A 27304-nucleotide genomic window follows, 5' to 3' on the forward strand; every position below is an offset into this window, starting at 1 on the left:
ATGACTTCAGACAACCTTTATGGGCCTTCAGGATTAAGGTTGATGAAGCAAAGCTCCTTTCATAAAGCTGTCTATGAGGAAGGTAATGCTTATAACTGGTTTGATATTGTTGTAAAAAGGGAAGAAGTTGCTTTGGACATCCGGGCTGCTTCCAGACAAGTAGCTCCTAGTATTATCCAATCATTGCTCTTCTGTTGTAAGCTGCAACTGGCATTGCAATCAACTTTGCTCACTATTAGGAACATTGCACTTTGTGTATACTCTGCTATGTTCTGTCCACATCGATAGGCACCACAATGCTATTGTGGGTAGGGATGGCTGAATCTGTCAAAATTGCTTCTCTCCTTTTCTCATTTTTTTCCAGTCTTAAATTCAGTTATCCACATTTAAACAGCAATTTGCATATTGGGGGGGGGGAATCATGAAAATTTGTAAGTATTTTAGGGCAAATTTCTCCCAATACATTATGATATATACTGTTTTACAAGCCATTTCCCCTGATATAATGCATTTTGGTGTGATATTTCCACTAATATATGTATTTATATGCACACTTAACCCTGATATTTGCATTTTTCTACACATTACTAGGCTGGAGAATGGCATCACAAAATTCAGAGAACTACTCATTTTGAAGAAAGGCTGTGTTTCAGTTCACATATTGTTTCAGAAAGTGCAATTTAGGTAAACTGGTCTTTAAATGTGAACTCAAATTTCTCCCTCATCTCTAGCTGTGGGTGGGGTCATTTGAAGCTATAACCCCTATGGTGGGCACCATTTTGTGAACCCTGTTTACTATTTAAAAATTAATCTTAGCAGAAAAAAAAACTTTTATTGCTTTTTTAATGTGTGAGAGAGGTATATTTCTACGCCATCACACTGTTATATTGTTTATTTTTGTATTATGGTGCTATAATGCTATTTTAAAAAAAGAAAAATTCTACAAACTTTCTGGCTATGACATATTAGCAACATGGTGAGGGGTCCCTCCGGACTGGTGGGGTTTTTGCAGATGTATTCTGCAACATGTCATTGAAACTATAGTAGTGCATTAAACTATTTCTACTGCGTTGCTCATACATCATTCTGCTTTATTAGCTGTTCTGTAATCCTTCCCTGAAGTTACTGGGTTCCTGCCATCTGAAGGGGCATTCTTGCACTATAGCGCAACAAAAGCAGGAACAAAAAGGGGAAAAAAACACCACCCTGGAACATTTGCGGTATAAAACGTTACCAGATTTCAGCAGGAAGTTACAGGACATGCTCTTACAGGCATGATGCAGTATTGCCAACCCCAAAATTTTGCAGGCACAAACAGTATTGAAATTGGGATCATAAACAACCACCCTGATACCATCACGAGCACAAATCACCATGAATACACAATTAAAAGGAGTTTAGAGGGGCCCTAGAAAGGTTTTCTTTACTTTATCTTTTAATATTATATATATATATATATATATATATATATATATATATATATATATATATATATATATATATATATATATATAGTGTTGTGGTCTATTAGCATTGTACCTCCCTTTCATTTAAAAAAAATATATTGCCAGAAAACATTTTAGCAATAATTAAAAGCTCTTTAAAAAAAAATAAAAGGAGCGCAGGGTCATAAAATGGCACCCATCACAAATGTTATAATGAGTGTGTTAGGCTGTGATAAGGTTACTTTAGTTTCCTGCCCACATCAAAACCCTGCCCTTTAAAAAAGATGGTAGAGTAGAGCTAAAGGCATCTGTAGCACACCTGTGGAGAATGTGCTACTTGTTCTTCTGAAAAAGTCAGACTTTCTTCTGTCTGAGAAAAGACAGAAGAACCACAGGGAAAATATACATTGAGAATTATTAGATGATGGAGGTCGCTTCCAAGTTATTTCTTGAACATTCATCCTCATTTGTTTGCACAAAGTTTGCAAGGAGATTAGATAACGTTAGCTATTTATTGAGCATTCATCCTGGTTTGTTTGCAGGGAGGTTAGATAATGCTGTGTCAAGCATATGTTAGCCCACACTTTCCAGGACATTTCCCCATTACTTCCCTTATTGCGAAAAAACTGATATTTCAGGGAAGTGGGTTTGTTGCGCAAGAGCTCCAAATCAACTTTAATTGTGCAGCCTTAATTTGTTACTATATGATTGAATCACATTTGAAAACAGCAATAGCCTGAAAGGGCCGAGTGTCATGTGGATGCCCCATGTAGAGTGACAGAACGAAGTCTGGCAATTCCACCCTAATGCCTAGTATAGTATAGAATCACCCTTGGTTTCTTCAACAGTTTATTTCCTAAAAAACTAGAGTATTTGCTTTTCTCAAGCCAGCTTTGTGATGCAGGTTGTATAATTTTCTCATACACACCTTTGTTTCTCTGAGAATCATAACAAATAAACACACCCCTTGGATTTGCATCCAAAACTATAAACTTTGAGAATCCACTTTGTGTAAGCCAGCTTTTGATTCTACTGTGTTTGGTAGCTACTTTTCTATATTTGGTCTTCCAATAAAAATGGAAAATGGACAGCTTCCCTGCAAACAGAGAACATATTCCAGCCTGTAGTTTTGACTTCATTGGGCCTGTGCCTGTGCTGAGCTTTGTATGTTTGTGTGATCACAAAGAGCATAGGCACAAAAAGAATTAAAAATTGGCTTCTTCTAGTCATTTTTCTATGGATACTTTTCAGCTTGTAAAGCCTGAGGATGTGGACAGGACTCTGGAAGAAATGAGGGCCACTACTTGCTCTCTTGACCCTTGCCCATCCTGGTTAATCAAATGGGAGTGGCTGGCTGGTTAGCGTATTTAATTAATATCTCCCCAACGGAAGGTTCTGTGCCAACATTGTTGAAGGAGGCTGTGATAAGACCTTTGTTAAAGAAGCCTTCGTTAGACCCTGCGGACCTTAACAACTTCTGCCCAGTCTCTAATCTTCCCTTTTTGGGCACGGTGATTGAGAAGGTAGTGGCTGCTCAGCTCCAGGCTTTGCTGGATGAATTGGATAAGCTAGACCCTTTTCAATCAGGCTTCAGGCCTGGTCATGGGACAGGACCTGCTTGATGATCTACGCTGGGCATCAGACAGGGAGAGTGCATTCCTGTTGGTGCTACTGGACCTCTAGGTGGCTTTTGATACAATCGATCATGGTATCCTTCTGGGCTGTCTAGCTGGGATGAGATTGGGAGGCACCATTTTATGGTGGCTTCAGTCCTACCTGACAGACAGCTCCCAGAAAGTCATGCTAGGAGACTACTGCTCGACCCCTGGCCACTGGCCTACAGGGTCCTGCAGGGTTCCATTCTGTCTCCCATGCTCTTTAACTTCTATATGAAACCACTGGGAGAGTTATCTGGAGATCTGGAGTTCAATGTCATCAATATGCTGATGACAGACAACTCTATCTCTCCCTGCCATCTGATTGCTTATCCTAAACTAGTGCCTCGAGGCTGTGAAGGGCTGGATGTGGACCAACAAACTGAAACTTAATCCAGACAAAATGGAAGTGTTGTTTGTCAAGCGGAAAACTGTGCCAGGGATAGGGCTGTAACCTGTTCTGGATAGGGTCGCACTCCCCTTGAAGGAGCAGATCTGTACTTTGGAGTACTCCTGCATCTTGCCCTGCTGCTTGAATATCAGATGGCTGCGTTAGCCGGGAGTGCTTTTGGCCAACTCAAACTGGTTTACCAGCTGTGCCCATTCCTGGAAGCAGTTGACCTGGCCACAGTGACACATGCATTGGTGACAATGAGGCGTGATTACTGTAACCGCACTCTACATGGAGCTGCCTTTGAATTCTGTTTGGAAATTGCAGTTGGTTCAAAATGCAGCAGCCAGAATGTTAACTGGATTGCGGTGCAGGGAGCATATCACCCCTGTGCTTTATCAACTCCACTGGCTCCTAGTTTATTTCCGGGCTCAGTTCAAAGTGCTGGTTCTCACCTTCAAAGCCCTAAACAGCCTTGGACCAATGTACCTGAAGGACTGCTTACGCCCATATGTATCTGCCCATGATTTAAAATCAGCTGCCTCTGTTCTCCTCAGCATGCCTGGAATGACAGATGTCAGACTGGCTGGCACACAAGAGAGAGCCTTTTCAGCTGTGGCCCCCAAGCTCTGGGATACCCTACCTCAAGAAGCCTGCTCTGCTCCCTCCCTGATGGTTTTCCGGAGACTTCTGAAAACCATCTTGTTCCAGAGAGCCGTTGGGAGGGACTGAAGGTACAGCCTGAAAATGATTTTATTTTTCCCCTTTTTAGTTTTTCCCTATTTAGTCCCTTTTAATATCCCTCCCTTATACAGTATTTCTTAATTGTATTTTATGTATTGTTATCTGTTTCAATGTTTTTTGTGATTTTATTGGGCATGATTTTATTGTGAGCCGCCCTGAGTACCCTATTGTAGGGTAGAAGGGTGGGGTAATGAATGAGAGCAATTCATATTAAAGGCACCACCTTCATGATAGCCTCTTCTGCTTATCTTACTGCAGGATGGTCTATAGTCAGTGGTGGGTGGTGACCATGTCAGCACATTGGACAGCTCCTTGAAAGTTAGGACTAAAGCCCAGAGCAGATCCTACTGCCCCACTGACATGGAACCAACAGCTGCCACTGCCTATAAGGGAGCAGGCATTCTTTCAGGTAACTGGGTCCCAAGTTGTTTAGGGCTTTGTACACCAGTACAAAAACTTTGAAGTGTGCTGTGTAGCATATAGGTAGCCAATGCAGTTATTTCAGAACCAATGTTACATGCTTGAGGTAAACAACTTCCAGTAGGAGCTCAGCTGTGGTATCCTGCACCAGCTTCAGCTTCCAGACCAGCTTCAAGGCAGCCCCACATAAACTGCATTATAGTGATGATCCAATTTTGAAGTCACCAGCACATAGTAAAGTTCTCCCTATTCAGGAATGGCCATAGCTGAAAAATGACACTCTTCACCATGAAGATCATTTGAGCCTCCAAAAGCAGTAATGGCTCCAAACCTATGGCAACCCCATTCAGAACAAGCAATTTACCAGATTTCCAGACCTGGGAACTACCCATGCCCAGGACCTCCAAATTACCAGAATCCAGTTTCAACTGATCAGCCCCAATCCAGCCCACCATTGTATCCAGGCATCATTGCAGGATCTGCATAGCTTCACTTGACTCAGCTGGCAAACAGAGATAAAGCTGGGGGTCATAAGCATAATGCTGTGCATATCGAAGTCACATCTATGGACTTCTTTCTATTTCCCATTATTTCATTTTATTTTTAGTATGGCATGGATATATTATTTAAGTTTAATAGAACTACTGATCTTACAAAAAAGATGCATGAATAATGACTCTGTGCTATCATATGCAGAGTTGGTTGGAGCAGCTTGGTAGATGACTGGGGGAATGTGCATTCATTATATCATGTGATCTTTGCAGGTTCCTACCTATAATTGACCCCCAGGGGATGTAACAAAGCCATTATTTCCCATTAGTAATCCTTCATTAGTTATGTGGCAAATTCCAGCCAGTTCCTGGTTAGTGCCAACACAAAGCAAGCCCTGCTCGTAATAAAAAATACAGATTCTGCATACTTAGCCTGCATACTTAGCCTGCAGACTAAGTAGGCGGGATTATTCAGATTAAAAAAAAAAGTTATTTGCTTTAAACTTTTTCCTATCTCAGAGCAGCCTGGGCTGACTTCAGTGGAGTAGGTCCCTTTTTGTGCTCCATAAACCAAACCATGTGGAAACTTACAAGACACTGGACGAAGTAAGTGCGTGAACCTTATTCTTTAACTCCAGCAAAAGCAATCTTGCTATGAGGAACAAGTACATTCCCCCCATGTGTCTCTAACACAAAGTGGCATTGTGTTGCATGCTGGTAGTAGCGATAAACTCAGAGTCAAGGTTGAAGAAAAGTTGAAATGTTGTTAAGGTTTTTTGGGGGGGGGTGAACTGCAGAACATTTCAGAGTGAGAAAGGCAAAGATTCTAGGAAGACTGTGGGCTAATATTGTCCACTAGGTTGTTATTGATGATGATGAACCTATCTCTCTGGATATATTTTTGACATGCACAGTGAGTCCCTCTTTTGGTTTATGCTTTCTGGTTCACTTATGCAAATCTTGTCTCCATCAGAGGTAGCTAGGACCCCTTGGCCCTCTAAGTTTCCCATATGCATGAATTAAATCAGGGCAGGCAAAGAGAGTAGATCACTGTTTCTGGTTCCTGTTGGTTATTGGGATTCTTACAAAGAAACAACAGTTGGACCTGATTGGATTCAGCACATCACTTCTTCCCTTTTTAAGTGAAATGCGCTTTCAGAATTTGTTGTGTGTTAATTATGAAGAGATATTGCAAATTTAAAACATATCATGGAGATTGTAGTATAGAAAAGGTAGAACACACAACCAGGACTGACATTAGCCCTCCACTGGGCTAAAGAATGCTATTGGGGGATGAGGGCTGTTTTCTACCAAAGAATGTGTTTTTCCTATTGAATAGATTTTTACATGACACGGTGGGAGATCTTTCTGCTCTTTACTCCTCATTTCTGCAACCTGTCCTTCCCTCAGTTTGTCTCTACTAGTTAATATTTTTATTTTCTGCTATTTAAGATATCTATATACCGCTTTTCTGAAAGACCCCACACATTTACATAAAATTATTTTAAAAATAAGCATCAAACAGTTTGTTATTGAAGAAACTAATGCTGCTTTTTCAGAAGACCCTCTAGTGGCCATTGGGAGAGAGGAAGGAGCCACCACTGGGAGTTTAGACACTGGCCGCTCACCCAGCTGTTTCCCCTCTCAGGACTGAACAGATCTTTAGTTATCTATTTACAGCACAACCCTATATACATGCCTACTTAGAAGTAAGTCTCATTGAGTTCAATGGCACTTACTCTCAGGTAAATGGGTAAAGGACTGCAGCTAGACAGAGCAATCCTGCATCGAGGAAGCTGGGGCAACTTAAGCCATCTGAAGTTACACTGGCTTAAAGGGCACCAGATCCTAACTCCGTTCAGGAGCTCTTGGGAGGGGAGAATGCTGACTCAGCTGGCAGAGCCTGGTGGAAAGATAAAAGCAAAAAACAGAGCTATTGCGTGTTTTTACTTTGACCACCCTTTTTCCCTGCTCAATTTATACCAGGACTGGAGGTCACATGACTCAGCTGGACAGATGGTAGGATACGGCATAAGTCCCCCTCCCCTTGGTCTCACACCTACCACACCCCCAGAGTGGCCCTTTTCTGGGGCTTACACTGGCTTAAGTTACACCAGTTTCAAATAAACTGGCTAAACCAGGAGGGTTGGGGTTTTGCCGACTGAGCAGAGATGAGGGACTTACGCCAGCATAGCCCAGCTGAGGTGGGATCCAGCTAGCACAGCAAGAGATCTGCTATATCCAAACTTCCCTCAGCCCAGTGTAAATACCTATTGGATTGCGCTTTTGGTGAGGTACAGTTACGGACACAAATCCCAAAGCACAGGCTCCAGAATAGATTTGCCAAAGTTCTATACTAGTCCCTATCTATTGTGTTTTCAAGATTTTGGTTCCTCGCTATTGGAGTTTGGAACATTACCTGAAATGTCTTGAGGGGAGATGCAAAAAAAAAAAAACCCTTTCATTTCATGATAAACGTCCAGCATTTTACATGTGCCCATACTTAAATAGAACTACAGAGGGTCTACTATCAATTTGAAAAACTAGAATTTTACATTTTTTAGAATTTTTTTTTATTAAATTCAAGAATATACAGTAATTATAACAAATAATTAAATACCTGTAATAGACATGTACTTATATTTTAACATATAGAGAAGCTATTATATTCATTAACATTGATGCTGAATTGATCCTTCATACATTTGATTATTCCACAAATCTTTATTTTCTCTCTCTCTTTTTCTTCTCTTTAAATTTTCTCTCTCTGCTTAGATGTAGTCTAACTCTGCTCTGAAAAGCTGGATACAACTGAGATTGGGACAATAGAAGTTATATAGTATTAAATCCATCTCATATACCAGCCTTCACCAACTTGGGGCCCTCCTAATGTTTTGGCCTACAACTTGTACAGTAGGGCCCTGCTTTACAGCGCTTTGCTTTACAGCGTTCCACTAATACAGCGGTTGTGAATTGTAGAAAAGCCCCGCTTTACAGCGCTTGTTCCGCTTTTACGGCGTTTTTTTGCCGCCAGGCGCCATTTTGGTCAATGTAAGTCAATGGGATCCGCTTTACAGCGGTTTTCGCTTTACAGCGGGGGTCTGGAACGTAACCCACTCACTGTATGAGCGGGGGCCTACTGTATCAATCATACTGCGCTGGCTGGGGCTGATGAAAGTTGTAGTCCAAAACATCTGGAGGACCGCAAGTTGGTGAAGGCTCGCATATATTTTACCTGAAATTAAATTCACCTTCTATTCTCTTGTATTTTCTTTCTCAAAAAGGAAAAAATAGATCTGTACATACCACCAGCTTTGTTGTGATAAGTGACTGCAGCTGAACGCTGTGCGTTTGCATAATCTACTTCTGTCTGCTTTCCGCAGGACTTTTTGAGAGACTGTGGACTTTCCCAACCGTTGGGTCTGCAGATGTTGCTGGACTACAGTTCCCATCATTCCTGACCATTGGCCATGATGGCTGGGCCTCATGGGAGTTGTAGTCCAGCAACATCTGGGGAATCAAAGGTTGGGAAAGGCTGGCTGGTGTGTTGGGCAAACATGCATGTCAAATTATTGTTTAACATTAAAAAGTAAGTGTATTATTTAAAAAAGGTAAAGGTGTCCCCGCACTTATAGTGTGAGTCGTTTCCGATTCTTAGGGTGACGTCTTGCGACGTTTACTAGGCAGACTCTTTTTTTTATATGGGGTGGGATTGCCAGTTCCTTCCCTGGTCTTTCTTTACCCTCCAGCATATGCCAGGTACTCATTTTACCGACCACGGATGGATGGAAGGCTGAGTGGACCTTGACCCTTTTTACCGGAGATTCGACTTCCTCCTTCCGTTGGAATCGAACTCTGGCCGTGAGCAGAGCTTCAGCTGCGTTACCGTTGCTTACCTCTCTGCGCCACGGAGCTCAATAATACTGGGAGAAACTGGTTAAGTCAACCATGAAGCTCCTATAAGCAGAAAGGGCATGTGTACCACCCCCTATCTTGACACCGTCAAGACCTAATGCTTGTTAGCAAAATGGTCAGTGTACTGTAAGCCCCATACTGCATTCAACCTAGGCAATCATTCCTGACCCTTATCAGTTTAGCAGGATTCCTGGTGCTTGCCTCGACCGTACCTGTCTAACCTGCAATAGATATGTTTTCATTGGCATCAGTTGCAATAATGAAGGTGTCAAAGGTTTCCATCAGGCAACAAATTATCATGTTCTACTTGGGTAGTGTCTGTAGACACTGAGAACTCTAGGCTTGCCCTGTGGTCATCGGCTTTGCTATATGGTGGTCTTCATTTATTCTCATCCATGATTGGTATGCTCCAGTTTGCTAAAACTAAGTAGCATACAAAATAAGATCAGCAACCATGACTACTACTCAGGGGCAACCATTACTTTTATTTCAGCTCTGTCTAGGTGTTTATAGTTTTCTTTTTGCTGTAACAGGGATCTTCCACCTATTCATTGTCAATGCAACCTTGTGCAAAATCATGCAGACTGGTGTGTTTTTGCAGGTTTATTCTGCAACGTGTCATTGATGCACTAATAGTGCATTAGTGGTGGATTTATACTGGACAGTGCACATATCATTCTACTTTATTAGTTGTTTTGTGATTCTTCCCCAATGTTATGGCATTACTGCTATCTGGGGGAGTGGGGGAAAAAAAAAGAAGAGAGCCCGGAACATTTGTGGTATGAAAAGTTGTGAGATTTTAGGAGAAAACTATAGGCCATACACCTATCGCACCCAAAGAGTATGACTGCTGCAAAACATGTGCAGGTGGCCAGGCACAAATGGTATGAGAGCCAGTGTGGGTAGTGGTTAGAGTGTTGGACTAGGACCTGGGAGACCAGGGTTCAAATACCCACTTATGAAGCTCTCTGGGTGACCTTGGGCCTGTCACAGTCTCTCAGCCTAACTTACCTCACAGAGTTGTTATAGGGATTAAATGAGGAGAGGGAGAACCATGTACACCACCTTGAGCTCATTGGAGACAAGGTGGGACATAAATGCAATGAATAATAAATCAATCAATTTTAACGTGTGATTGCATATAACCACCCAATAATATAATAAACACAAAGCATTACAAATGCTCAATAAAAAGGACATCTGGAAGGGCACCAGGTCTGAAGGCTGCTACAGGAGCAGAGAAAGACGGTTCACCCTGCAGTCTTCATGTACATCAGAACTAAAAGTGGCATAACATGGTTTGACTCCTATGTCTCAGCAGCAGGATAGTCAACAGCATGACAATAGCTGTAGAAATACAAGCTAACCTAGCAATACTGACAAGATACTCCCACAGGATCCCTGGAAATTTGGCTGCCACCATCCCATCAGTTACGGCACTGTGCACCAACAATACTCCCACATTTCCCAACCATGGGAGGGACTCATCAGTGCATGGTGACTGCATTATGACCCGGTGCCATTATCCAGCACATCTATATACACCATATACATCCAGTCAACCAGAAAGAGCCCATAGTGCATATGGTGTTGTGTGAAAAGGCCTACATGAAATACCCAGAGGCTTTCCAAGTGAAGGGTTCAAGCCCCAAAGTGAGAACAACACTTCCATGCAAACAAAGTCCATAACCCTATGTACACAGCGTTTGCATTGCTGTCTCTCCCCCAGGATAGGTCCAAAGGAGAATGGAAGCTACAATGGGAAGCCCACGGCAGAAAACACATCATGAGCTATCCATTAGCTGTGGTTGCACACACACACACCATGAATTTAACCCCCCCAAAAAAGAATCCTGGGAAGTGTAGTTTGCTAAGGGTGCTGGGAACTGCAGCTCTGTGTGGGGTAAATGCAAAGGAATATAGGAGAGGACAGTCCAAGCCCCAAAACCGCTGTCGTTTTGCCATGCGGCCTCTGTTTGTTTTGCTTGTTATCAGTCGCGTTTACACCCTGGCTCCTCTGCCTTGGCTTCCTTGAGAACTGCCCTGTTGGTTTTGATTTCGAGGGGCCTGTTGTCCCGCCCCTATCTTTCTTGGAGTTGCTGGATGTTAAGATTGGGGGAGGATGTGGCTTTATATCTTGCAAATGAACTATTACCACACTGGTTCGATGCTTACACCAGGAACCTCCATCGGTAGTTACACATCCGGACTATACAGGAGAGAAGCCCTATTATTACTGGAACTTTTTGCTTCTACGTTATTGTTAGTTTTTTTGTTAGTCTCTTAATGTTTTGATGTTTACATGTTCTGCTTTGTACGTCGCTTAGAGTGGCTGACAACTCAGCCAGGTAAGAGACTAATAAGTCGAATAAATAAATAATAAATAAATCCTGGGGAGATGAGAATGTGGCTGCTACAAGGCTTGGCATATCTTTTGGGGGATCCTGCTGGCAATTATAAGTTCAGGTGGGGAGCAGGGAAAGGGGCAGTATTTTTATTTATTGAGCAAGATCTGGAAAAGCCAGTAGGAAGCCAGCTGTGCTTCTGTGGGTGTGTCAACTTCTTCCTCCCAGGGCTCCATTCCCTTTGCAGATTGTGCCTTTTTGCTGTAGGGTGAACTTCTTTAAAGATACATTTACCTGTTTCTGAACCCCCTGCGGATTGTCAACCCTCCTCTCATGCTAGCTGTCTTCTTTCTTCTTGTTTTTCCTTTTCCAGCATGGGTATCTGATCACTTGTTCAGCTCTTTGGGCAGGTCCACACCATACATTTAAGGCACATCCAACACACATTTAAAGCACATGACTTCCCTCAAAGAATCATGAGAACTGTAGTTTGTTAAGGGTGCTGGGAATTTGTAACTCTGTAAGGGGAAACCCACACTTTCCAGGATTCTCTGAGAGTAGGGTTACCAACCGTACTCTTTTAAGAGTACATGTACTCTTTTTGAGATGGTGCAACAGCATGCTCTTACTTTTCACTTATCGAAGCCAAATGTACTCTTTTTGAAATGACAAAATGATGGTAACCCTATCTGAGAGAGTCCTGTGCTTTAAATGTGCATTGGATTTATTTATTTATTTATTTATTTTATTACATTTTTAGACCGCCCTATAGCAATAAGCTCCCAGGGCGGTGTACAGCATAATAAAACAGGTTAAAATACATTGGATGTGCTTTAAATGTATGGTGTTGAGTTTTTTTTGGCTCCAGAAAAGACAGGGAGGTACCTTCATAAATGATGTAAGTAGAGTAGCCAGGTGAAAAAGGGGATGGAGCTTCTGCACCTATAACGCCTTTGTGCCGAAGAAGGAATTTCAGCAAGTGGCACTTGCATGACGGTGTTGGAAATGGGGCAAGAGCCACTCCTGTTTTGTTCTTTTGTTTATGTTCCAGAAGGGAGATAGGGTTAGGGTCCTCCAGATGGATAGGCTTTGACTACCTTTACCTGTGCTGTGCTCTGACTAATTTCCTTCCTTGTAAACTGATATGCTCAGGGAAGCTTATCTGCCCCTCCTCCTTCTCTTCTTCGACTGTCCGAGAGAGAGGAGACGCCTTTGTCTCTGCTCTCTCTCTCCTGAGCCATAAGGGCAACTCCCAAACCTGGGTGTTGCGCCTCCAACTTAGTTAGTTAGAACTGGGTATGCCTTTCTATCTACTATGTATTTCTATAAATAAAGTAGCTTTTCTTATTTTACGAAGTCTCAAGTCTCAGCGATCTCAATGCAGGGTAAAAGCCTGCCACTTAGTTAGACGCACACACTGGTACACACTGGCACATAAGGATCTCAGACCGTTGACAACCTCTGCTAATATCTATACAAATTTACATAACAGACACAAGGTGCAGCTTGTGTGACTGTGTGCAGTGCAGTCCTGCTATGAGAAGTTGGGGGACATGGCTTCCTGAGGGACACAAGGCCTGGCTAAACAGTGCTGTGAAAATCTGGCTCCTGCAGAAAGGAAAAACAGGTTTCCCCAGCTTGATCTGGCAGAGAAGATGACACATGTGAATACAATGTAATTGGGCCTCCACAGCAGGTTCACCACTAAAACTATGTACATCTATATGTACCCCTAAATGTGAGAAAGTGAGCTACCCGCTTAGGTGCTGTTCTATTCCACATGCCCCAGCCTAGCTGCACATTCATCCAGAGTCTATGCATGGAGCTTCACCTATTGAGAAATATAGTCACTGCAATGCTGTAACTGTAGGGACTTTTACATTAAAACCCTCTCTGCAAATCATCTTTGCACCCTGGATCATGTCCTGCGAGTAGGGATAGGGGAGAAATTTGATTTAGTTTGCATTTTAAGGGGAATCTATCAAATCTGCACTTTCCAAAACAGTATGAAAACCAAAACACAGCCATCCTTTGAAATTTGAACATTCAAATTTTGTGATGCAGTCCTTCAACCAATGTTTAGAAAAAATGCATGTATTAAGAGTGCATAAAAATGAATACAATAGTGAAAATAACACACAAAAATGCACTCTATTAGAAGAAATTGCAAAAATGTGTACGTTTATCAAAGCTACATAAACATTGTGTTTATTAGGAGAAATTTGCACTAAAATGCTAAAGAATTTTCATGAGGATTTTTTAAATAAAATTGCAAATTGCTGCAGAAATGTGGAGAACTGAATTTAAGAATGGAAAAATGAGAAGCTGAGAGAACTGAAATGGACAGATCCTTCCACCCCTACCTAGGAGCAGAGCTTGGAAAAGTTACTTTTTTGAACTACAACTCCCATCAGCCCAATCCAGTGGCCATGCTGGCTGGGGCTGATGGCAGTTGTAGTTCAAAAAAGTAACTTTTCCAAGCTCTGCCTAGGAGTAAGAGTCAATCATGAGTGGCAACTGCTCTGGACAACTAATTTTGAGCATTTCAAATGGACAGCAAATTGTTAATTACGTAATTTACTGTTAATCGTTATATTTTTACCACCAGGAAGAGGAGAACTGCTTGTGGGATTTTCTGTCTCAAGTGCCAAAATAACTTGGTGGATATTATAGACCTTGACTTGTGGGGGGGGGATTTGCTGCTCTACCTCAAAACATCTTGGGCCAGCCCTTCATAGTGTCAATCCCTGGGTGAATATAGGATTTCACCTAAGGTCCACTCCTTTCCCCTTGTACACCCAATTCTTCATATGTTTTTCCATTGTACTGACAGAGTCAGGACTGCATCATCAGCATGGTGGCTCCAATGTCAGGGGGCAGTGAATCTACTACTTGAGCACCTTGGACAGCTACTTGAAAGTTTGGACTAAAACCTGGGGTGGATTCACTGCTCCACTGACATCACATCCACCAGTCTCCACTGACCATCAACACCTCCCACCAGCACAAGGATATCGTTATGTGGGTGTATTTTTAATTGCTGTTGCTTGTTCTGCCCTCCTAATGGCAAGGAGGTTTAGGAGCTATCTTATGCCACCCAGAAGGCTTAACTTGTGGTTACAATCATTCTCTCAAATATTTTCCCAACTCCATTCCAAAAAGCAAACAGAAATATGCACAGAGAGTTAACCTCTATAACATGTGGGATACTTGGCTCAGCTATATGACATGTGAGAAGGATCTTGGAATTGTCGTTGATCACATGCTGAATATGAGTCAACAGTGTGATGTGGCTGCAAAAAAGTAAAACGCTATATTAGGCTGCATTAACAGAAGTATAGTTTCCAAATCACGTGAAGTATTAGTTCCCCTCTATTCATAAGAACATAAGAACATAAGAAGAGCCTGCTGGATCAGGCCAGTGGCCCATCTAGTCCAGCATCCTGTTCTCACAGTGGCCAACCAGGTGCCTGGGGGAAGCCCGCAAGCAGGACCCGAGTGCAAGAACACTCTCCCCTCCTGAGGCTTCCAGCAACTGGTTTTCAGAAGCATGCTGCCTGACTAGGGTGGCAGAGCACAGCCATCACGGCTAGTAGCCATTGATAGCCCTGTCCTCCATGAATTTGTCTAATCTTCTTTTAAAGCCGTCCAAGCTGGTGGCCATTACTGCATCTTGTGGAAGCAAATTCCATAGTTTAACTATGCGCTGAGTAAAGAAGTACTTCCTTTTGTCTGTCCTGAATCTTCCAACATTCAGCTTCTTTGAATGTCCACGAGTTCTAGTATTATGAGAGAGGGAGAAGAACTTTTCTCTATCCACTTTCTCAATGCCATGCATAATTTTATACACTTCTATCATGTCTCCTCTGACCCGCCTTTTCTCTAAACTAAAAAGCCCCAAATGCTGCAACCTTTCCTCGTAAGGGAGTCGCTCCATCCCCTTGATCATTCTGGTTGCCCTCTTCTGAACCTTTTCCAACTCTATAATATCCTTTTTGAGATGAGGCGACCAGAACTGTACACAGTATTCCAAATGCGGCCGCACCATAGATTTATACAACGGCATTATGATATCGGCTGTTTTATTTTCAATACCTTTCCTAATTATCGCTAGCATGGAATTTGCCTTTTTCACAGCTGCCGCACACTGGGTCGACATTTTCATTGTGCTGTCCACTACAACCCCGAGGTCTCTCTCCTGGTCGGTCACCGCCAGTTCAGACCCCATGAGCATATATATGAAATTCAGATTTTTTGCTCCAATATGCATAATTTTACACTTGTTTATATTGAATTGCATTTGCCATTTTTCCGCCCATTCACTCAGTTTGGAGAGATCTTTTTGGAGCTCTTCACAATCCCTTTTTGTTTTAACAACCCTGAACAATTTAGTGTCGTCAGCAAACTTGGCCACTTTACTGCTCACTCCTAATTCTAGGTCATTAATGAACAGGTTGAAAAGTACAGGTCCCAATACCGATCCTTGAGGGACTCCACTTTCTACAGCCCTCCATTGGGAGAACTGTCCGTTTATTCCTACTCTCTGCTTTCTGCTTCTTAACCAATTCCTTATCCACAAGAGGACCTCTCCTCTTATTCCATGACTGCTAAGCTTCCTCAGAAGTCTTTGGTGAGGTACCTTGTCAAATGCTTTTTGAAAGTCTAAGTACAGTATGTCCACTGGATCACCTCTATCTATATGCTTGTTGACACTCTCAAAGAATTCTAATAGGTTACTGAGACAGGACTTTCCCTTGCAGAAGCCATGCTGGCTCTGCTTCAGCAAGGCTTGTTCTTCTATGTGCTTAGTTAATCTAGCTTTAATCATACTTTCTACCAGTTTTCCAGGGACAGAAGTTAAGCTAACTGGCCTGTAATTTCCGGGATCCCCTCTGGATCCCTTTTCGAAGATTGGCGTTACATTTGCCACTTTCCAGTCCTCAGGCACGGAGGAGGACCCGAGGGACAAGTTACATATTTTAGTTAGCAGATCAGCAATTTCACATTTGAGTTCTTTGAGAGCTCTTGGGTGGATGCCATCCGGGCCCGGTGATTTGTCAGTTTTTATATTGTCCATTAAGCCTAGAACTTCCTCTCTCGTTACCACTATTTGTCTCAGTTCCTCAGAATCCCTTCCTGCAAATGTTAGTTCAGGTTCAGGGATCTGACCTATATCTTCCACTGTGAAGACAGATGCAAAAAATTTATTTAGCTTCTCTGTAATCTCCTTATCGTTCTTTAGTACACCTTTGACTCCCTTATCATCCAAAGGTCCAATCGCCTCCCTAGATGGTCTCCTGCTTTGAATGTATTTATAGAATTTTTTGTTGTTGGTTTTTATGTTCTTAGCAATGTGCTCCTCAAATTCTTTTTTAGCATCCCTTATTGTCTTCTTGCATTTCTTTTGCCAGAGTTTGTGTTCCTTTTTATTTTTTTCATTCGGACAAGACTTCCATTTTCTGAAGGAAGACTTTTTGCCTCTAAGAGCTTCCTTGACTTTGCTCATTAACCATGCTGGCATCTTCTTGGCCCTGGCGGTACCTTTTCTGATCTGCGGTATGCACTCCAGTTGAGCTTCTAATATAGTGTTTTTAAACAACTTCCAAGCATTTTCGAGTGATGTGACCCTCTGGACTTTATTTTTCAGCTCTCTTTTTACCAATCCCCTCATTTTTGTGAAGTTTCCTCTTTTGAAGTCAAATGTGACCGTGTTGGATTTTCTTGGCAATTGGCCATTTACATGTATGTTTAATTTAATAGCACTGTGGTCACTGCTCCCAATCGGTTCAACAACACTTACATCTCGCACCAGGTCCCGGTCCCCACTGAGGATTAAGTCCAGGGTTGCCGTCCCTCTGGTCGGTTCCATGACCAACTGGTCTAGGGAATAGTCATTTAGAATATCTAGAAACTTTGCTTCTTTGTCATGACTGGAACACATATGCGGCCAGTCTATGTCCGGGTAGTTGAAGTCACCCATTACTACCACCTTTCCTAGTTTGGATGCTTCCTCAATTTCACATCTCATCTCAAGGTCTCCCTGAGCATTTTGATCAGGGGGACGATAGATCGTTCCCAGTATTAAGTCCCTCCTGGGGCATGGTATCACCACCCACAATGATTCTGTGGAGGAGTCTGCCTGTTTTGGGGTTTCGAGCTTGCTGGATTCAATGCCTTCTTTCACGTATAGAGCGACTCCGCCACCAATACGTCCTTCCATTCAGCATTGGTTAGGCCTCATCTTGAGTGCTGCGTCCAGTTCTGGTCTCCGTGCTTCAAGAAGGATGCAGACAAACTGGAACAGGTTCAGAGGAGGGCAACAAAGATGATCAGGGGACTGGAAACCAAGCCCTATGAGGAGAAACTGAAGGAACTGGGCATGTTTAGCCTGGAGAAGAGAAGACTGAGGGGAGATATGATAGCACTCTTCAAATACTTGAAAGGTTGTCACACAGAGGAGGGACAGGATCTCTTCTCAATCAGCCCAGAGTGCAGGACATGAAATAATGGACTCAAGTTGCAGGAAGCCAGATTTCGACTGGACATCAGGAAAAACTTCCTAACTGTTAGAGCCATATGAAAATGGAACCAATTACCTAGAGAGGTAGTGGGCTCTCCAACACTGGAGGCATTCAAGAGGCAGCTGGACAGCCATCTGTTGGGAATGCTTTGATTTGGATTTCTGCATTGAGCAGGGGGTTGGACTTGATGGCCTTATAGGCCCCTTCCAACTCTACTATTCTATGTACTTCTATGTACCTTTCTTAACATTTGCGAACAGAGTGCTAATATTCCAGTTAAGGATGAATCGGAGCCTGTGCACACAAGCCTGGTTGTTTAGGTTAGCTTTGCTTAAGAACTACTTAACTGCAATCCAAACTCAAAGTGTGTTAATCTGAACAGCTCATCCCAAACACAAGACACAGTTTTGTATGTCTACTTGGGGGAAGCTTTTAAATAGCACACACATCACTTTGTCCTCTAATAAATCTCTTGTGTTCACCACACCAAATATTCAGGACTATGTTGTACCCTGCATGTCTATTTTTGAAATAAAATAAAATAAAAATTCTACATGAATTCAGCTTGCAGATGGGAGTTGTAGTCCAAAAATCTGGAAAGCACCAATTTTGGGAAGGCTGCCTTAAAGACTAACAAATGTATTATGGCATAAGCCTTTGTGGTCTAGAGTCCACTTAATCTGATGCAGATTTGATATTTCTGGTGGGTAGAACTTATTGCCCATTAAAAAATAAACAAACAGTGAGTGTATACAAGTGTATATGATGAGAAATACCTGGGACTTTCATGTTAATAAAAATAGGGGCTGTTACCATAGGCCAACAATCTCTGGTTGTTGACTATGTGTAAGCAGTGGTTTCCTTCTCCAAATGAAAAGAAATCCAGACTAAGCCTGCTTGCAGGACTAGTGCTAGAGGTCGGTCAGGTTAGACCCTGACTGAGGACCCCTGTGGCCCAGAGGGGGCCCTGAAGAGACCCTCCTTAGGGTGGGAGGTTGGCACTCCTGTTCCATGATCCATGATAGCATTGAGTCCTGCAACCTGACCCTGCTGTGGATTGTGGAGAGGGAGCTCCCAGGCACCCCACCCGAACATGGACAGCACAGGCTTCAATAAGCCTGACCGCAGACTCCACCCATCTCTCCCATCAGTGTGAATGTCATGCATGCTGTGTGCACATGCCATTACCAAAGATGGTGGTGAGTGCTTTCCTAAGGGGCTAATGCCCCTGCCGCCATCTTGGTTGATGGCAGGCATGCATGCTACATGCACATATCATTCACATGACACAAGAGGTAGGTGAGGCATGCAGGCGGCTTATTGGCCCAACAGTGACGGTATGGGGGGTGTTGGGCTACAGTGCCACATGCCCAGGGCAGGCTGGTGCCCAAGGGCCCAGCCATGCCTGGCACCAGCCCTGCCTGCTTGGCATTTCGCTTAAGTCCTGTAACCTTAACTTCCATAGACTTGTGCTGTCTACATAAAGTGCAATCAAAAATCAAAAGTTCAGATTAGGCTGATGTTTTTCTTTCCCTGTAGGAAATGCAAACATACATATAGCAGCCAACTGGGAAGGCTCTGGATTGTCCTTTTGCTCCTCTTCCTCCTCTGTATCATGCTCCAAGTTATTGAGAAGTTGCAGTACACCAGGTAGGTTCAATGAGTCCTACACAGGATGATAAATGCTATATATTATTTCCGGGAATATGGCACAGCACCAATGGGAGAATTTCTGCCCAGTGCAAACAGTAACTTCCATCTAATTCTAAACACACTATTTTCATCTCGACTGCAGCAAGGGAGTAAAGAGTTAAATTCCCCCACTCCATCTGTTGCAATCTGGATCATTTGAAAAGCTTATGCCATAATTAATTTGTTAGTCTTTGAGGTTCAACAAGACCTTTTCTCAGCATAAATGTATGTGTTAAAATACCTTACCTACTATATTAGTTTTAAGCAACATGAGGATGGCATGTGAGAGGGTGAAGACTCCTGGGAAGAGCTTAATCATCACTCTTTCTGATTGTCTAATACTGATATCCATGAAAGGATTTAAATGTTCAGACAAACAGCTATGGTGACATCTGAAAATGAAAGGATTAATTTAAGTATATAAGAATAATCTAGAGGGCCCAGGGAGTTTGCAATTATATGATGAGGAAAATGGCTACAGAATGTAAATGTTTGCATAGGATTTCTACAGAAAATTCCAGCAATTATTTGAAATTATGCCCCCAAGCCCAGACATTGGTAGCAAATGGGAAGATCAGGAGCACTGACCAGTGTCCCAGGGCTCTTATGCAGTCTGCAGTGGCAATATTGGCTGTACCCAGCCTCTAGTTCTTTTCCCAATCTCCAAATTGCGTCACCTGTATACTGTTTCACCAGTAACTCACAAAGCCACACAAGATGCTTGCTAAATACAAGTTGCATGGATCTTTTTAAAAATGCAAATAGCAGCCACATGGAGACTGGATCAGGCTCAGGACTATGGTAAGGGGTAGTTTAATCCTTTTCCCTCTGCCATGGTACTGATAACACCCTCCCAAGCTGCTATTTGCATTGGGAGGGAAGCCTCATGTGTATCTGGGCTCACAGCCAATGGACAAGAGCGTTTGTATGTCAAGGAAAGATGGAGAAGCAGTTTATGTGTGTTTATAATGGGTGGACGATGAAAGAGGCTAATAGCAGGGGATTAATGGGTGTAGTGACATAAAGGGTGCTGTCTGCGTGGATGACATATGGTGTTAATGTGTGTAGTGACATATGGGATACATAAAGGAAAATAAAAGGAAATGTGTGTGAATTGGGTGGAGTGGGAAGAATCCAGGGAAGGCAAGCAATAGAAAGTGATTTTTGGAAAGTGGGTGCAGGAGTTGACCTTTGTCAACCATATCTGAACCACATTCTGTCTTTCACAGCAATTGCAGGTGCGACTTCAAACTGAAGCAGCTTTCCCTTAAGGAAAGCAGAGCCAAAAAGAATTCCTTCCAGATTCAAAGGAGCCCAGCCTCTGCTCCCCTTCATTCCAAACATGTGCAGAAAAGCACCCCACAAATGAGGGGCCCCAGCCCTGCCAAGAAAAAGATGCATGTCACAAAACTGAGCAAAGCATTCAGTAAAACCAAACTGCTGTCTGCCAGCCTAGGCAGCAAAGAATTCTGGCAAAAACCATTTGTAGAGGGTAAAGACAGGGTGTGGATCCAACATACCACAAAAAGACTGGAGGACTGGTGGAACCACAGCACCAAAGAGGTTCCCCAAAGAGACAGGGCAGTGGTGACCTTTGCCAATGATTGGGTGTCTGTTGATGCAACAAAGGCTGGAATTTCCCTGGTCAAAGTAGCAGAACCTGCATCAAAGACTGCTGCAGAGGATCAAACCTCAGATCTTAAAGGGCCCTGGAGAAGTCCCTCTCCCAATGGCACAACAATTACTCAATCAGAGGCCTTTGATGCCCTAAAAGTCAAAAGACCAGCTGGGATGGCATCAGCAAAGCCACCAGAAAAAATAGCTCTTCCAAAAGTTGGAACAGCAAAGGATGGAGCAAGCATTTCCAACCCCTCTCAAGGTTCAACATGCAAGCCCAAGACCCACATTGTTTTCCTTAAAGTGCACAAGAGTGCCAGCAGCACTGTCATGAACATTTTATTCCGCTTTGGTGAGACTCGCAACCTCACCTTTGCCTTGCCAGTCAATGGCGCCAGTCAGTTGTACTATCCTCATTATTTCACAGCAGCAGTTGTGGAGGGATTTTCTCCAGACAAAGATCCCCAGTTTCACATTATGTGTCATCACATGAGGTTCTTTCAGCCAGAGGTAAGAGCCAGAACTCTGATTTGCTCCAGTTCTAGAGCTGAGCTGTAATTTGCCTCTAAAATTATGGGTAAGAAACTGATTCTTTTCAGATGGGGACAAGAATAGACTTTGTAAGAAAGGGGAGGGGAAAGCTCAGTGGAAAGGGAGGGATGCTGGGAGTTGTAAGGCAGTGGAGGGAAGTGGAGTCACTTATGTATAGGATTCAGTGTTCAAAAATTGAGGCTTTGACCACCCTTGATCAACACCAAGCAGGATGGCATCATAGTAATGTCAAGTTGCAAAGGTTATCAGCCTGTCTTACAAAAAGACATTGTAAGGAAACCAAATTGGAAAGAGCCCCATGCTGAGATCAGGAGGGACTGACAAGATGAAATTCCAAAAAGCATCTGTAGGACAGGAGGTTCATTGCTTAGGGCAAGGGTGAGTAGAAACTAAATCAGGATCTACTGGAAAATCTCTGGGTGTTTTGTGGTTGCATGGAAAGGGTTTCTGAATTCAAATTTTGCAACAATGGCAACAATAAAATGACACACACATCAAATCAGTGGTAAATTTTCAAGTGTAGACACTCATCATGACAGCCCTGATAGTCACATTCCCAAACAGAGTTTAAAAAGGCAGACATCACACACCCCAAAGAGCAGCAGTACATAGCATAATAGCCAAATTATATCAGGATGACTATAAGCCTATGCAAACGTTTCTGGGAGTAAGCACCATTGAACTCAGTAGCGCTTACTTCTGAGTGCATAGGTTCTACTGGTAAAACTCATTGGGCTTTAACAAAAGGCTTTCAGCCAGCTGAAATGCAACCTTAAGCTTTTAATTAGAAACACAAACAAGCCTGCAAAGAAGTGTTACAGTTTAAACTGCTAGCAAGAAGTAGGAACTCTGTAAAAAAAAAAAAAAAGGTATCTAGTCTGTGCTTGACTATTTCCCCCAATCTCCTACTTCCTCGAACCTTTGTCGAACCGATTAGGAGCAGTGACCATAGTGCTATTAAACATACATGTAAATGGCCAGTTGCCAAAAAAATCCAACACGGTCACATTTGACTTCAAAAGAGGAAACTTCACAAAAAGGAGGGGATTGGTAAAAAGAAAGCTGAAAAATAAAGTCCAGAGGGTCACATCACTCGAAAATGCTTGGAAGTTGTTTAAAAACACTATATTAGAAGCTCAACTGGAGTGCATACCGAAGATCAGAAAAGGTACCACCAGGGCCAAGAAGATGCCAGCATGGTTAATGAGCAAAGTCAAGGAAGCTCTTAGAGGCAAAAAGTCTTCCTTCAGAAAATGGAAGTCTTGTCCGAATGAAAAAAATAAAAAGGAACACAAACTCTGGCAAAAGAAATGCAAGAAGACAATAAGGGATGCTAAAAAAGAATTTGAGGAGCACATTGCTAAGAACATAAAAACCAACAACAAAAAATTCTATAAATACATTCAAAGCAGGAGACCATCTAGGGAGGCGATTGGACCTTTGGATGATAAGGGAGTCAAAGGTGTACTAAAGAACGATAAGGAGATTGCAGAGAAGCTAAATAAATTTTTTGCATCTGTCTCCACAGTGGAAGATATAGGACAGATCCCTGAACCTGAACTAACATTTGCAGGAAGGGATTCTGAGGAACTGAGACAAATAGTGGTAACGAGAGAGGAAGTTCTAGGCTTAATAGACAACAGAAAAACTGACAAATCACTGGGCCCGGATGGCATCCACCCAAGAGTTCTCAAAGAACTCAAATGTGAAATTGCTGATCTGCTAACTAAAATATGTAACTTGTCCCTCAGGTCCTCCTCCATGCCTGAGGACTGGAAAGTGGCAAATGTAACGCCAATCTTCAAAAAGGGATCCAGGGGGGATCCTGGAAATTACAGGCCAGTTAGCTTAACTTCTGTCCCTGGAAAACTGGTAGAAAGTATGATTAAAGCTAGATTAACTAAGCACATAGAAGAACAAGCTTTGCTGAAGCAGAGCCAGCATGGCTTCTGCAAGGGAAAGTCCTGTCTCAGTAACCTATTAGAATTCTTTGAGTGTGTCAACAAGCATATAGATAGAGGTGATCCAGTGGACATAGTGTACTTAGACTTTCAAAAAGCGTTTGACAAGGTACCTCACCAAAGACTTCTGAGGAAGCTTAGCAGTCATGGAATAAGAGAAGAGGTCCTCTTGTGGATAAGGAATTGATTAAGAAGCAGAAAGCAGAGAGTAGGAATAAATGGACAGTTCTCCCAATGGAGGGCTGCAGAAAGTGGAGTCCCTCAAGGATCGGTATTGGGGCCTGTACTTTTCAACTTGTTCATTAATGACCTAGAATTAGGAGTGAGCAGTGAAGTGACCAGATTTGCTGACGATACTAAATTGTTCAGGGTTGTTAAAACAAAAAGGGATTGCGAAGAGCTCCAAAAAGACCTCTCCAAACTGGCAAATGCAATTCAATATAAACAAGTGTAAAATTATGCATATTGGAGCAAAAAATCTGAATTTCACATATACGCTCATGGGGTCTGAACTGGCAGTGACCGACCAGGAGAGAGACCTCAGGGTTGTAGTGGACAGCACGATGAAAATGTCGACCCAGTGTGAGGCAGCTGTGAAAAAGGCAAATTCCATGCTAGGGATAATTAGGAAAGGTATTGAAAATAAAACAGCCAATATCATAATGCCATTGTATAAATCCATGGTGCGGCCGCATTTGGAATACTGTGTACAGTTCTGGTCACCTCATCTCAAAAAGGATATTATAGAGTTGGAAAAGGTTCAGAAGAGGGCAACCAGAATGATCAAGGGATGGAGTGACTCCCTTATGAGGAAAGGTTACAGCATTTGGGGCTTTTTAGTTTAGAGAAAAGGCGGGTCAGAGGAGACATGATAGAAGTGTATAAAATTATGCATGGCATTGAGAAAGTGGATAGAGAAAAGTTTTTCTCCCTCTCTCATAATACTAGAAGTCGTGGGCATTCAAAGAAGCTGAATGTTGGAAGATTCAGGACAGACAAAAGGAAGTACTTCTTTACTCAGCGCATAGTTAAACTATGGAATTTGCTCCCGCAAGACGCAGTAATGGCCACCAGCTTGGATGGCTTTAAAAGAAGATTAGACAAATTCATGGAGGACAGGGCTATCAATGGCTACTAGCCATGATGGCTTGCTCTGCCACCCTAGTCAGAGGCAGCATGCTTCTGAAAACCAGTTGCCGGAAGCCTCAGGAGGGGAGAGTGTTCTTGCACTCGGGTCCTGCTTGCGGGCTTCCCCCAGGCACCTGGTTGGCCACTGTGAGAACAGGATGCTGGACTAGATGGGCCACTGGCCTGATCCAGCAGGCTCTTCTTAGGTTCTTATGTTCTCTTTGCTCATCTGTTACAAGCAATAGTAAAACCAAAAGCCTCCTTATCACCTTATTCACTTGCCAGAGTAAGGAGGGTCTATCAGCCGGGCAAATAATGTTATCCCAGCTTTGAAAAAAGTTCCCACACTATACCCCTGCCCCCCCATGATGTGACTGAAGAAGACCAGGGAGGAATGTGTGTGTGGAAGGACTGTGAGCTCCATTCAGTTCTAATATTCAGAACAAATTCCTGGGTTCAGAATTCTTTAACTCTTAAGCGTATGTCTTTTGCACCAGGCTGCACAAGGTGGATTTAGAGCTTCTAGTAACACAAAACCTAGGTTGCACAAGCATGACATCTTCCCACCCTGGTTTAAGACTGACAGGCACACACTGCACACTTTCCCAGTTGGAACACTGTAGTTGTGAAGAAGTCAGTACACTGCTGGTAAGCGCTTATACCTGTATTTTGTTTATTTAAATGCTAATAGTAATGCCACCCATGAACTAGTTGGCACTTTGTAAAGGATGAGAGGAAAGGAAGCCATATGACATGTAACTGGATAAGAATAAGAATAAGAATAATTCTCTGCCCTGAGTAGTTGCAAACTAGATGTCTGTACAAGGGAGACCACAGAGGAAGCGAAAAGAAATAGAAGTAGGGGTTAAAAGGAAAAGAATGCTGAATGCAGCTATAGTAGAGAGTATGACAGCCTTCCCGCAAACTAGTGCCCTGCAGAGGTTTTGGACTACAACTCTCATCACTCCTGCCCTGATAATTGGCCATGCTGAATGAAGCTGATGAGAGTTGCCGTTCAAAACATCTTGGTAGCAACAGATTGAGGAAAGGTGGTGTGTGGGGACCAGGGAATTGTGCCAAACGTTTAATGGAAAATGTGAGTCAGATTCTGATTTTTTTAAAAAATGTTTCCTCTGCTTGCAATCCCAGGTTGCCAGAGTCATGCCAAACACTACCATTTACTTTTCCATCCTCCGGAATCCTATTCATCTCATGGAATCTTCATTCAGCTACTACAAAGGGGTGTCTGCATTTGCCAAAGCCAGGAACCTAGAGGAGTTTCTCAACCAGACTTCTCAGTTTTACAATGCCTCAGCCAATGATAGCCACTATGCCAAAAATCTAATGACATTCGATTTTGGCTACAACCACAATGGTAATTTCTCAGCAAAGCGCATCCAACACATGCTGAGAGCCATTGAGATGGAATTTGACCTTCTCCTCATCTCAGAGTACTTTGATGAGTCCATGGTGCTGCTGAAGGAGGTCTTGTGCTGGGACTTGGATGATGTGGTCTCCTTCCCTCTCAACAGCAGAGATGGTGGCACCAAGTTCCATCTTTCAGAAAGCACCATAGAGAAAATAAAAAGCTGGAACCTGCTGGACTGGGAACTCTATGTCCATTTCAACAGGACTTTCTGGGAAAAGATAGACTGGCACATTGGTAGGGAGCACCTGCAGCAGGAAGTGAGGGCATTGCAACAGAAGCGGGAGCAGCTAACAAAGACTTGCCTTCAAGAAGGTGGAAGTGTAGCCCCTAAGAAGATCACAGACGAAGCACTGGCTCCCTTGCAGTATGGCAGTGCAAAAATTCTAGGCTACAACCTGAAGCCTGGGATGGACAGGACAACAAGGCAGATGTGTCGGCGTTTGGTGACACCTGAACTTCAGTACAGTAGGCTCCTGTATAGGAAACAGTTTCTCAAGAAATCCTTGAAGCTCAGCAACCCAGCTCACTTGCCAAAACTGTACAACCGCAGGACAGTTTGAGAACAAATCTGAGATACACATTAGTAAGAACTAGGCCCTGATCCACATCCTGTGATCATCAGAAATAGGGCATGGTATGAAGAAGGATAAAAGACCAGGTGGAAAACATATCAATATCTAGAGAACGTTACCCATTACCAGGGCCTTTAAAAAGATATTTTGATTCACATGGGAATAGAAACCCACATAGTTCCATGCCTCCCAACTTCATCTATAATACCTAAGCTGTTTCATCTTCCTCCTTCCAAGGTGACTGTAGGAAACCACCATATAAATTGCTAGAAATAACTAACAAATAATTAATTCAAGGCACGTCGGACTGTTCATACACCTATTTTATTAGCAGCTGGGTTATCCCCAAATAGCTAAGTGATGCCAACAGAGAAGGGATTTGTAAGAGATTTAAATAACACCCCACCCAGCCCAAAATCCTGACCA

General features: G+C 42.9%; 1 protein-coding gene across 1 annotated transcript; it reads left to right on the forward strand.

Annotated features, from left to right (window-relative positions):
* On the forward strand, window positions 1-27241 carry LOC133389688 (galactose-3-O-sulfotransferase 2-like). Its single transcript, XM_061637715.1, has 4 exons — window positions 1-98; window positions 19467-19577; window positions 20849-21746; window positions 26027-27241. Exons 1-4 carry the CDS (start codon window positions 1-3, stop codon window positions 26864-26866), a joined length of 1947 nt encoding a protein of 648 aa, XP_061493699.1. The 3' UTR covers window positions 26867-27241.
* The last annotated feature ends 63 nt before the right edge of the window (window positions 27242-27304 follow it).

The sequence above is a fragment of the Rhineura floridana genome, chromosome 7 (genome assembly GCF_030035675.1).
Source record: "Rhineura floridana isolate rRhiFlo1 chromosome 7, rRhiFlo1.hap2, whole genome shotgun sequence".
Lineage (NCBI taxonomy): Eukaryota > Metazoa > Chordata > Lepidosauria > Squamata > Rhineuridae > Rhineura > Rhineura floridana.

Bases quoted from the DNA above. Each gene is read 5' to 3' on its own strand.
- LOC133389688 (XM_061637715.1), top strand. From the start codon at position 1: ATGACTTCAGACAACCTTTATGGGCCTTCAGGATTAAGGTTGATGAAG. The intron at 99-19,466 runs GTTTGATATTGT...CTTTCCCTGTAG, and splicing joins GAAGGTAATGCTTATAACTG to GAAATGCAAACATACATATA. The intron at 21,747-26,026 runs GTAAGAGCCAGA...TTGCAATCCCAG, and splicing joins TGAGGTTCTTTCAGCCAGAG to GTTGCCAGAGTCATGCCAAA.